The sequence below is a fragment of the Pan paniscus genome, chromosome 6 (genome assembly GCF_029289425.2).
Source record: "Pan paniscus chromosome 6, NHGRI_mPanPan1-v2.0_pri, whole genome shotgun sequence".
In the NCBI taxonomy this organism is placed as follows: domain Eukaryota; kingdom Metazoa; phylum Chordata; class Mammalia; order Primates; family Hominidae; genus Pan; species Pan paniscus.
Genome location: NC_073255.2, coordinates 17,257,907 through 17,270,775, shown reverse-complemented (window position 1 = coordinate 17,270,775; position 12,869 = coordinate 17,257,907). Strand labels below are relative to the sequence as shown.

Genomic DNA, 12,869 nt, shown 5'->3' with positions numbered 1-12,869 from the left:
GAAACTGGTTGTAGAGAAACAATGGTGATATTCAAATCCAGAGGAGGCTCAAGAGCAGCCAGCTCTATTGGTTGTTTGAATTAAATGAAAATAAAGTTCTTAAAGCTTAAGTGTTTCAAAAGTACATTCTAAAGAGTTTTGTTGATTTGTTTATTGCATTTATGAAACATGCAAGTTAGTTAAGTCATTTATGACTTACTAAGAGACCCTGACATTTCAGAGGGTCTTTATGTGCAATAGTGAGTTTATTTGCTTTATTTTTTGTTTTGGGAATCAATTTTAATTGAGGACCGAACTATGTCAACAAACAAAACACATTACATAAAAACACCTGTCTTTCCATACTAGCTCAGGAGTGCTCTCCTGGGGGACACCAGTTTCTTCGGAGTCCTTATAGAAGTGTCCATTTTGACTCATGGCACCTCCAGCAGTCAGCTGTTCAAGATCTAATATGTGACCATTCCCTCTCCCCTGGATGGTATAGATTTCTCATCTTTGACAGACCTGCCGAGATGCCAACCAAATGTGTTGAGGTATGTCAACTCCCTAAGTACTGCATGTTATTTTCCTTATGTGTTTTTCATATGAGAATTGTATCTTTTTACCACCAGCTTATTTCTCATGCTAAAATGTTTTAATTTTGTATTGAGTTAATCTGAAAGACTATTCCCACATTACCTAGTCTAATAATAATAGTAATTGTTAATGTTATGCTCCATGCAGTCCAGAAACACTTTCACCGACAATATCTTGTATAAAAGTTTACAACTGTAGCATACAATCTATCATCATTATTTCCATCAAACAGTGCAGAAAACATATATTCTTAGGCATAGTGCTCTTACAGTCACAGGTAGCAGGTCAAAAAGCTGAGTTTGGAATACAGGCAGTCGTTCTCCAGGGCTCAGGTGCTTAGCTGTATTACCTGCAAATAGTAAAATACTGTGTGTCTAAAGTGCTTGTTTTTGTCAGTTGTTACCTGTCACTGCATTTCTTAACTGATGGAGTAAAACTTACAGGCTCAGCACCTCCTATTCTAAGACTAATAAGAACTCAGGCTGGCAGTGAAATCTCCAGGCATTTTCTGATCACAATTGAAAGACAGTGTACCTGCAGGACATTCAATACTCTGGAGGCATATGGCCTTATCTCACTGAATCTCTCTCCTCAAACCCCAAATTTGTGCAGCCAGCATACCTTTTTTTCTTTATACTTGTGAATATATAAGTGTATGTCTTTCAAACACATCAGGTTTAAATGGACAAAATTAAAAAGGTTTTGTACATGAACTCACATCGGATGTGTTTTTTTTTTTTTTGCAACTTAACTTTACGTAACGTTCACTCTTTTTACAACACGATATGATTGTGATCATAGCATTGTCTTGTATAGTGAACTAGCCCAGGTGGCTTCTTTCATTCTTATTTCATTTGACAAATACATTTTCTTCCAAAATGCTTCAAGCAATAAGCAGAAGAAGAAACATAAAGTGATTTCTTGGGTTGTCCCTCAGCTATCTTGCATTACTTATCCAAGCCACTCTGAATTTCTATTGACAATTCTACTTATCCTTGGCATGATTTTCAAATGCAAGTTCCCCTAATTCGTTCATAGTCCCCATTCATCTAATGATACTGTCATGAAATAGACATTATTTCTACTTATCATACTTTGACCAGTTATCCTTTCAGTTCAACTCTTATTATTGATACTACATTTTTATCCACATGATCTAAGGAATGAGACTAAGTCTAAATCTGTCAAAACAGTAAGCCCATTAACTCAGCATCCTAAGTTATATGATCAAAATGGTAAGAAGGGTTTTAATCTGACATTTATTTTGCAGCTTATAAATTCCCTGCACTTGCGGACATTATTGCATATGTAAACTCACTAGTTCTCTCAGTGATGCTTTTAGGTAGCTAGTGTTACTTCATTATAAAGACGTGGACACAGACACTAAGCATGAGTCACATGACCAAAGTCATGTACCTGATCTTCTCCCTTATCACAATCTTTCTCAGCTGACCGGTTTCCCAAGTGAGTTCTGCATAAATAGGTGTTCAGTTGTGATAGGTAGCTAATAGAGGCATTGTATTATTGAAGACATATGTCTGTGTCATGCTTCCCAAATTACTAACGTGTTCATCATCACTCACAATTTTACCCTTTATAATTATACACTTATTGGGTGTGAGTTCATTCTTAAAGTTGATTTTCTTTTAACCTAGAGGTCATGCCGCTACCATTGGCCCCTGGAGAGAGATCACATCATATAAGATTATGTCTTAGCAAAAGGCTTGTTTTCCTTATTGTTATTCACATTTTATAAATACTGCAGACACAGGAATCATTTTCCTTTTTAAGCACTAATGTAAAAAGATCTCTGGAAAGACATTGAAATTTTAACAGTGTTTAATGTGTGGCATTGTGGCTAAGTCTCATTATCTCTTTTTTGTTTATTTGCTCTTTAGTCGCTTTTGTGACACTTCATTTGTAAAGAACTAAAAAAAATTCAGAATTTAAAAGAAAAGCTTGAGAAAATTGGAGGAACTTCACCACATTTAAAAATATTTGTGTTTTTCTCTTAAGGCTGATTTAGCTATAATTGTTTCTAGAACCTCACATGAATGTGTAGGTGAAACAGTTTCCTTGGCTGTTTTCCTGGAGATCAGCTAACCTGAGCAGGCTGTGCTCCAGGAGGAAGTGTTCCCTATCCCCACCCTCTCATTCCTTTTCTGTACTAAGGCTTTAAAGTATTCAACCAGAAAATCAATAGATTTTTTTTCTCTACAGGTTAATACACGTGGACTTACATAAATTACTATTTGTAATGTTTTAAATAATGCTTATGCATTACATAAAGCTTAGGAAATAAAGAACAGGAATGGAACAACATTGCTTCATAATCTATCCACACAGTCATAACTACTGTTATTAACATTTTGCTATTGTTTTATCTTATTTATATTTTGTAATGTTCATGTTATATATTCAATTGAAAAACATGCTATTCTTTTTCACTTACAGTTATAGCATTATTTTCCTATTATTATAAATTCATTTTCATAATTTTTGAAAATAATATTATGTCATACATGTATCATATTTATTTAAACCATCACCATATGTGTGGACATTCAGGATTTTGCTATAATAAGTAATTCTGCAATTGGCGAATGTACATGTAATTATTGTTTTAATTTTAGTGTCTTTAGTAAGATTGATTTTTATAAGTTAAATTAGTAATGGCTAAAGTCTTTTTGAGGCTTTTGATACATATAGTTGTTCATTTAAAACATAGTGATAATTTTTAATTCCAATAGCAGTACATAAACATACCTTTTGCAATACTGAATATTCTCATGTATTTATTAGGCATTTGTGTTTCTTTTGTGAGTTACCTATTTGTACATTTTGCCCATTTGTAGTCTTAGAGTTTTTAAATGGATAATATTACATGGTTAAAATAAAATAACAAATATAGTATAATTATACATAAATATAACACAATATAGTACTATTTACATATAATTTTATTATTTAACTTTAATCTTATATTTTAAAAATTATAATTCAATCATATATATCAATACTTCCTTTATGTTTTTCCTTTGCTTTGAAGCATAGAAATAATAACAAGAATTATAACCTGGCTAACGATTTTTGAGCCATTACTATGTAGAAGTTGCATTATATACATTACTTTATCTATACCTCACTATGGCACTTTGAGGTGGGTACTACTTCCACCTAATATAAAAGAGAAGGATGTTGAGTGCCTTGTCCAAGATCATGCATTTAGTAAGGGCCCTGGTTCTTCCCAAGTCATACATAGTTTCTTCTTATTTTTCCTGGGTTATTTTTCTATTTAATTCTATTTTTTGTCTGAAAAGGATTTTGATAAATGACTTCAAGTGAGGTTTAAACTTTCTTTCTTTCTTTTTTTTTTTTTGAGATGGAGTCTCGCTCTGTCGCCCAGGCTGGAGTGCGGTGGTGCGATCTCAGCTCACTGCAGCCTCCACCTCCCTGGTTCAAGCAATTCCTCTGCCTCAGCCTCCTGAGTAGCTGGGATTACAGGCGCACGCCACCACACCCGGCTAATTCTTCTGTGTTTTTGGTAGAGACAAGGTTTCACCATGTTAGCCAGGATAGTCTCGATCTCCTGACCTCAGGCAATCCGCCCACCTCAGCCTCCCAAAGTGCTGGGATTGCAGGCATGCGCCACCGCACCCCACCAAACTGTATTATTTCTAAATTACTAAACAATTTTTCCATCACCAGATTTTGAGCAGTGCCTTCCTTCTTCCCGATTTTATTGCCTCCTGAACTATGCATTAACTTCTTGTGCATACTATTTCAAGCAATTTTGCAAGAGTTTTCCAAGATCAGTTTATCTTTGTGTTATGTGTTAACATAACTTCAGTTCGACTTGTCTTATTTTAGAATGTATCAGCTATTTTAGTAAGGTATCTGAGATTTAATTTCTCTTGTTTACAATACAAATGTAATGAATGGAATAAATGTATTAATATTTACATTGAATGTGTAATTGAATGAGTATATTAATTATGAGATGTCTACCCTTAAATTTAGTATTCCTTAAAACTACTTTTCCTTGTATAGAACAGGTGCAAGCCATAATTTTTTTAATGATTAATGATATTTTAAGGGTTGATTAGAATAAAATGCAAAGTTGATATATCTACAATTGATGAAAATAAATTGAATTTTCAACTTTTGTTTTCTCTCCTGCAAAAGATGAACCATTGTGGAACTCAGGCCCCCATCTGGCTGTCTCTGAGAGATTCAGAAACACTGCCATCTCCTGGGGAGATCAAGCAATTGACAGCTTGTGCAACATGGCAGTTTTTGTTCAGCACTACAAAAGACTGCTGTCTCTTTCAAATCCCAGTGTCTGTAAGAAACTGTGGGAACTTTTTTGTATACTTACTACAACCAACTCAGGGATGTATGGGCTACTGTGCGGAAGGTAAGAAAACATCAGTAATTCACATGACTGTTATTCATGGAACTCTGCCATTCGTACCATTCTCTGGATAGGTTGTATTGAGTTAGTGCAAATCTCAGTAAGATACTCAGTCTACCATTATTGCTAGATTGAAGCTAAATTTCTGTTTACATTGGTCAAATTTCTTTAGGATTCTTTGCCAAGATTGTAAAGTCCCCCCAAATGTGAAAGCATCAAAACAGACATCTCACATTTTTCCACTGGACATAATGATTGAGTGTGTTAAAAATTCTTTGGTTTCCTCAAGTCCATTCCTGTTTTAATTAAAGGATGAAGAAGGGTGAGTAAAAGTTATCATAAAAATATACATTTTATATTATTTCATCTTTCATTCACCAATATTTATTGAATGTTTATCCTGTGCCAGAAATTATTTAAGGCCTCAGAGTTACGGTGATGAGCAAGATAAATGAGATCTCTGCCTTCATGAAACTTACATTCTAGTGGAATGCTTCAGACAATATCTAAAAATAAACTGAATATGATTTAAAGATTAAAGTAAATATCCCTAAGTCCTTACTTTATAAATATATGAGTAGATAATTAAATAGAGGCAAGGAAACGAAGCGTCTTTAAAGAATTACAAATTATTGTTGCTACTACTTCACCTAAAAGATTTTGAATAACTTCCCTCATTTTGATTGTTGGCTGCATTTGAGTTGTTTCCAAATAATTGGGTATGACAAGGAAAAAAAAATCTACTAATTTTACAGTGGAGAAACCTGGCAGACATTACATTAATCAAGTGATTGCAGTTAACTTTACTAGTGATAATGCATGTTGACATCACATGTCTCCTGATAACATGTAATAATAAGAGCACTTCTCTTTTGTAGTACTCTTCCCCCAAAAGCATAATCCTAGTCTAGTAATGAGAAAGTTTATATAAACTCAAATTAAAGAACACACTAACAAAATACCTGAATAGTACCGTTCAAAAATGTCAAAATTATGAAAAACCAGGAAAGAATGAAAAACAGTCACAGATTAGAAAATGATGAATAATGCAATGGGATATCCTGATTGGGAAAATTGAAAAATTCAGATTCGTAAAATCTGAGTGCAGTCTTCAGTTTATTTGAGAGTGCACTCCTAAGGTAAATCTCCTAGTTTTGACAAATATATCATGGCTTTGTAATATGTTAACATTTGTGGAAGATTGATAAGTGCAAATTCTCTATTATTTTTGCGACCTTTTTGTGAATCTCAAACCCCAATTTAGTTACCTGGGTTCAACCATATATAGGACACTGAAAGTTCCGGGAGACACTCTTTTAGACAGTGTTGTCAAAGCAGATGAACACTTGATTGAGCAACAATGATGATTATATGGGTAACACTCATGAACATTTTACTACTGAGGTTGTTAGACTCCCCAAGCTAGCCGACCCCAAATCACACAATTGTAGCAAACAAGTAAAATCACTTAGTTGGTTATTATAGTAGTTAAAATGAAACATAGTTTTAGGTTTTAATAACCCAATATATTTATATATATGTGTGTGTGTGTATACACATAAATATACATAAATATGTATATATACACATATATATAAAATACCCAATCTCAAAAATTATTTTGCTCATCATAGCTTTGGAATTTAAACCAGTATTATTAGAAAAATTGATTCCTTTAAATTTCTAGCATTCTCAGAAATCTCTCTTAATGTCAGCAAAAATAATAATTACAATAAGTTTTCTCCTATGGTTAATTTTTTGCTGAGTCTGTAATGCAATCTTTTTTCATAAAAACAATGACAGACACTCCAGTTTCACATTCTGTTTTTAACTACTGTTTTATTTCCAAATGACATCTAAAGTTGATGTAATATATCATTATTGGTCATAATCTCAAAGCAAATAATGCATTATTGTCTACTTTACATGATTATAGAAACTAAGAAAGACAATGTTCTCAACATATAATTTTATTTCGCTATTTTGAAATACATACTACATTTATGGAAAATTGAATTGTTTAGATTTACTTTATCATTAACTGCAAGGCAGTAGTTCTATCTTTGAAAAAGAAATAAGGCTAAATTATTGTTTATTATTATAATAAGATCAAAATAATAAACTTATAAAATTTATTAATTCAAATAGGTATTTATTGGCAGTATTCCACAAGTATAATAATAACGCACTAATCATTTCACACATATGGACTGCTGGAGTTATGCTTATTTTCTAATCAACACAGCATCTCCTTAGTACAGAGGGGTGACCGAAACAAATGTGGTCCCTGCCCACATGGCACAGAGTATTCATGCAATTATAAATTGCAATTGATGAATGAAAAGATTAAAAAATACTGTAGAAGAGAATACTGAAGGTGAGAGAGGATGAAATATATAATGAAGCGTCACCAGCGAAACATCTAACAAAAGGGCACTGATGCTGAGAGCTGGAGGTTAAACTGTCCTTGGTCAGACAGAAAGCAAGCGGAAGAACATCTCAAACAGCAGCTGCAGCAAGCAGCAGGCCCTAAGGCAATAAGAGTATGTTGTACTCACAAGAGTGAAAGCCGGACAGAAATATTAGATCTCAATGAGTGAGGGAGAACATAACAAGATGGGGGTTTGAAAGGGCAAGGCCTGATCATTTAGGGAGCTCCGCGTTTTGTTCTGTGTGCATTGAGAAGTCTATGGAGAATTATCGTGAGGGAGTGAGCTGGTAAACCTTCACATTCTGTACACAGCTGCTGTCCAGCTAAAACTGGCAGTCTGTTTACTAAGAAAGGGCAGCATCTGCTCAGTTTAGTATAGCTAGTGGCATTCATTAGGAAGGAGAAAATCCAGAGAGATGCATCAATCTCATTGGGTGGCCAAGACAAGAGTTTTTGAAAAATTTTAAAAATATTTTTTGGCACTCTTGTCATAAAAAGTATTTAATTTTTATAAATCTTCCTATAATATTACCAAATATTTGTGGAAAATTCTGTGTTTCATGGAAAAACCCATCATTTATCTATATTAGTTTAAGAAACATTGACAACTATTAAAAAAGAAAACAAAACTTTCACACCAGGGAATAACATAAAATACAAATAATCACTTCACCAGAAATATTTTTTACACTGAATTTAAAAACATAATGTTTAAAATTTGCATTTTATGACATCCCTTCCAAATTTAAAATATTTTCTGTTTTGTTAATGTCACTATCATCCACTCGATTTCCTAACCCAGAACACTCAAAAGTACCTCATAATCTCCATATTCAAGTCCTCTAAGTAATTAGGGAGAAGGAATTCTGGGAGACAATTGTTATTTTTTACTCTTAATGTCTGTTAATCAAACATATGCATGAATTATTCTCTCTGGTTTGCCGATAGAAGCTTGCCTTGGAATACCGTTTAGAACTTAAATTAGACTGAATAGATAGCAAACAAAAATGACAGTCACTTAATCTACTTAAGAGTTTCTTTTTCTTACTGAACAAATATCTGGAGCAGGTGTTCTCTGCTGATGGCGATTTGGCCACTTTACAATGTCAGGCTGAGGTCTCTGAAAGTCACTAATCTTTTCCTTCATGGTGACAGGATGAAGCTCCAGTTTTAGCCTCTTTATCTGCATTTAGACAGGATAAAAGAGAAAGTTCAAAAGGTGAAAGGGAGCTTCTGCTAACTGAAATTTACTCCCTTTTAAGGAGCTTATTTGGAAAAAGCCTTCTTATCATAACTACTTTAGAAGAATTCCCAGGATCATCTCTATCTTCGAAGGCAGTCTATGAAATGTCATTTTTTACTTGGACGTATTGCTGTCTACAACCAATAGCCCCTATCTAGCTAGGAGTCATAATATTTAATTTTAAAATCACCAAAACAGCAAATAGTAGAGGGCAAAATTTCACTTTAATATCATAGTCTCATGAAGACGTTTTGATTCTCACAGAATTCATATATATGTGTATATATTCACACAATCTATCTATCCCTAGAGCCTTCTAGAAGTCAAGAAAAAATATTAATTCAAGATCATAATTGTAATCAAAGCAATTCTAAAAAAGGTTATATATTTGAAATATTATTTATTCAGAAGACTCTATGGAAATATAAATATGTGTTATATTTTTTGTATTTCTACTTAGCAAGCTAGTTAGGTCCTTATACTACATGTGAAGTAGCATCATATCAATTAAAGTTAGCCTATGTAGTCTATGAGAAGTTAAAGATGTATACTATATCCCCTAAAGCTTCCACTAAAATAAAACAAAACATTATAGCTAATCAGCCAACAAGGGGTATAAAATGGAATCATAAAATATATTCTATATTTTTAAATGCAGATAAAAATGAAAAATGGAACAAAGCACTAATAGAATAAATAGAACACGGATAGCAACATGGTGGATTTAAACCTTACAATATTGTTAAATAATTGTGGATATTGTAAGGTATAAGTCCACCATGATGCTATATATATTTATATATGATTTTTATATATATTAGGTTGGTACAAAAGTAATATAAGGAAAATGAGTCCAAAAGTATAAGGATAGAGGAAGATATACATAGGTAACATTAATCCCAAGAAATGTAGAGTGGGTTTATTAATATTAAGCATAGTAGACTCAAAAGCAAAACATATTCCTAGGAAAAAGAAGGATGATTTCCTAATAATAAAATGTTCAGTGCAATAAAAGAATATGACAGTTCTAAATGATTAAACACCTAATAACAAATTCAAAATACATAAACAAAACTGAGAGACCTGCAAGGAGAAATAAACAAATTGTGATTATTATTGGAGATCAATACTCATCTGCCAATAACTGATCGAGCATGTAGACACTAAAACAGCAAAAATGGAGGAGACCAGAATACTCTTTCAACCAGTTTGATCTAAATGACATGCAGAAAAGACTTCACAAAAAAGCAGCAAAGATGTTCAAGTAGATATGAAAATATTACCATGAAAAACTATATTCCGGGCCCTAAATTAAGAAAATTAGAATATCACAAAAATTGAAATTCATTAAAATTAAAACCCACTAAGAGTCTATATTGAACAACAAGAAAAGTCACAAATTAAAGACCCTAGTTTGTTCATTAACCGATTAGAAGAAGAAGCACAAATAGACTCAGAGTAAGCAGATGAAAGGAAACAAAATAAAAATAAATGCAATAGAATATACAAAAACAACAGAGAAAATTCAATAGAATAAAGAACTGGTTATTTCAGAGATTCAATAAAATTAATAATTCTCTAGCCAGTCTGATCAGTAAAAAAGAAAAAAAAAAGACAGAAATTACCAATATCAGGAATAAGAGCAGTGATACAACCACAGATTCTGTATATAATAAAAAATAGTTATTATAAACAACTCTATGCCAATTCAGTTGAAAACTGATGAAATAGACAAATTTATTAAAATATACAGACTACACATATTCATGTAACAAAACTTGCACTTATACCTTCTAATTCTATAAAAATAAAATAAAATACAGTCAACCAATGCTCACTCAAAAGTAAATAGGTAACTTCAATGGCCTTATCTCTATTAAAGGAATTATATTTCTAGTTAAAAATCTATCTCACAATGAAAACTGCATGCCCAGATGGCTTCAGTTGGAAATTTTTCCAAACATTTAATGTAGAAATAATACCAATTTTACACAAACTCTTTTCAGAAAAAATGAATGGGGACTATTTCTAAACTTCTGTGGGGCCAGCATTACTCTAATACTAAAACTAGACATAGACATTAAAAGAAAACTATATAACAATATCCCTCATGAATATAAATGCAGATGACATGATCACCTATTTTGCAAACCTAATGGAATCTATAAAATAGCTACTGGAGCTGTTAAGTGGGATTAGCAATGTTGAATGAAAAAAAGATCAACGTTTAAAAATCATTTGTATTTTTTCATACTAGCAATTAACAATCAGAACTTTTATCTAAAAATACCAATTATGGTACCAAAAATATAAGACACTTAGTAATAAATATGGCAAAGGGTGTGTAAGACCTTTACAGTGAAAACTACAAAACTTTGCTGAGAAAAATTATATAAACCTAAGAAAATGGACAGATAAACCTTGTTCGTGGATCAAAAGACATGATATTAAGATGTCACTTCTCCTCCAATTGACTCTAGTTCCAAAATTGTCCTAATGAATATCACAACATGCTTTCTTGTAGAAATTGACAAACTCATTCTAAAACTCATATAGAAATATGAAGAACCTATAATACCTAAAACTGTTTTGATAAAGAAAACAGTTGGACAACTTATATTATCTGACTTCAAACTTACTCTAAAGTTACAATAATGTAGACAATGTGGTATTTGCATGAGGATAGATAAATAAATCAATGGAAAAGAATAGAGAGCCCAGAAAAACACCGACACACACAGTAAACTGATCTTAAACACAAGAATAGATCCAATTCTATAGAAAAAAGGGTTGTGTTTTTAGTTAATTGAATATTCATATGCAAAAAATAACTTTGATTCATATCATCAAAATACAATAAAAAGAAAAACCCATGTCACAATCATCAAAGACTCAAATCTCAATTATAAAAGCTAAAAGTACAAAACTTGAGAGAATACTTTCACTTTTAGGTGAAAATCTTAGATGAGACAAATATTTTAAAAATATAATACCAAAATTGTGATCCATTAGAAAATATAAATTGGACTTGATCAAAATTGTGAATTTCTACTCTTCTGCTCATTGAAAGACACTAAAGGTAAATGAAGAGAGAAGCAACAGCTTGGGAAAAAATATTTGCAATTCATATATCTGATGAAGAATTGGATCCAAAATATACGAGTAACTCTCAAAACCCAATAATAAGAAAACAATTTTGTAATAAGATTTGAACAGACACTTCTCCAAAGAAGATATAATAATGGAAAATTGACACATAAAAATATGCTTAACATCATTAGTCATTAGTTTAATGGATTTATATCCACAATGAGATACCATTATATTATATATAAAATTTAAAAAGATTGACCATACTACACGATGGCAAGGCCATGGAGCAACCAGAACTGCTGTATTCTGCTGCTGGGAGTGTAAAATGGTACATTCAAACATTAGAAAATAATTTGGCAGTTTCTTCAAAAGTAAACGTATACTTCCATATGACACAGCCATTCCATTCTTAAATATATGCCAAGAGTAATGAATGCAAATGTTTTTAAAAAGTTTTCTACATGAATGTTCAAAGCAGCTGTATTCAAAATAGTGAAAAACCTGAAAAAAACCACAAATATCCATCAATGGGTTAATGGATAATCAAATTATGATAAGCCTGTACAATGAAATACTACTTTTCAATAAAAGAGAAAGAACTGTATTTGTAGGATGGCTTCACTGTAAGAAAAAAAGAAGAAACTATTGATAAGCCAAAAACATAGATGAATCTCAAACATATATGAGGAATGAAATTTTCTAGACATAAAGTCCATAGTGTACAATTATATTTATATAAAGTTCTAGAAAATATAATCTAAACTGTATGACATAGCAGATAAGTTGCTGTCTATGAATGTGGAGTAGCGGCAGGCAGAAGGATTAGAAAAGGACAGAGAAACTTTTGGAGGTGATGGAGATACCGTTATCTTGATTACGGTTAGATTTTAGTGGGTCTATTCATATGTCAAAACGTCATTAATTACACTTTAAATACATTCAATCAATTATACCTCAATAAAGCTATTAAAAAAGAGAGAAGGGCAGTCCCAAAGTTAAGCAAGCCACGTAGACATCATGTCAGAGTAGAGCAAGAGCAAAGACCCCTAGGAAAGAGTTTTTCTAGCATGTTGGAGGGATGTAGATGGGGCCATTGTGTTGGAATAGGATGC

At 32.3% G+C, this 12,869-nt stretch overlaps 1 protein-coding gene across 3 annotated transcripts in view; it reads left to right on the top strand.

Moving 5' to 3' along the window:
- Positions 1-12,869, top strand: part of VWDE (von Willebrand factor D and EGF domains) — an 82,345-nt gene that overhangs the window by 14,528 nt on the left and 54,948 nt on the right. For all 3 annotated transcript variants that reach the window (XM_034963721.3, XM_024929704.4, XM_055115715.2), the window contains exons 2-3: positions 349-533; positions 4,762-4,993. In XM_034963721.3, the coding sequence (XP_034819612.2) occupies positions 349-533; positions 4,762-4,993 (417 nt within the window). The remainder of the gene's footprint in view (positions 1-348; positions 534-4,761; positions 4,994-12,869) is intronic.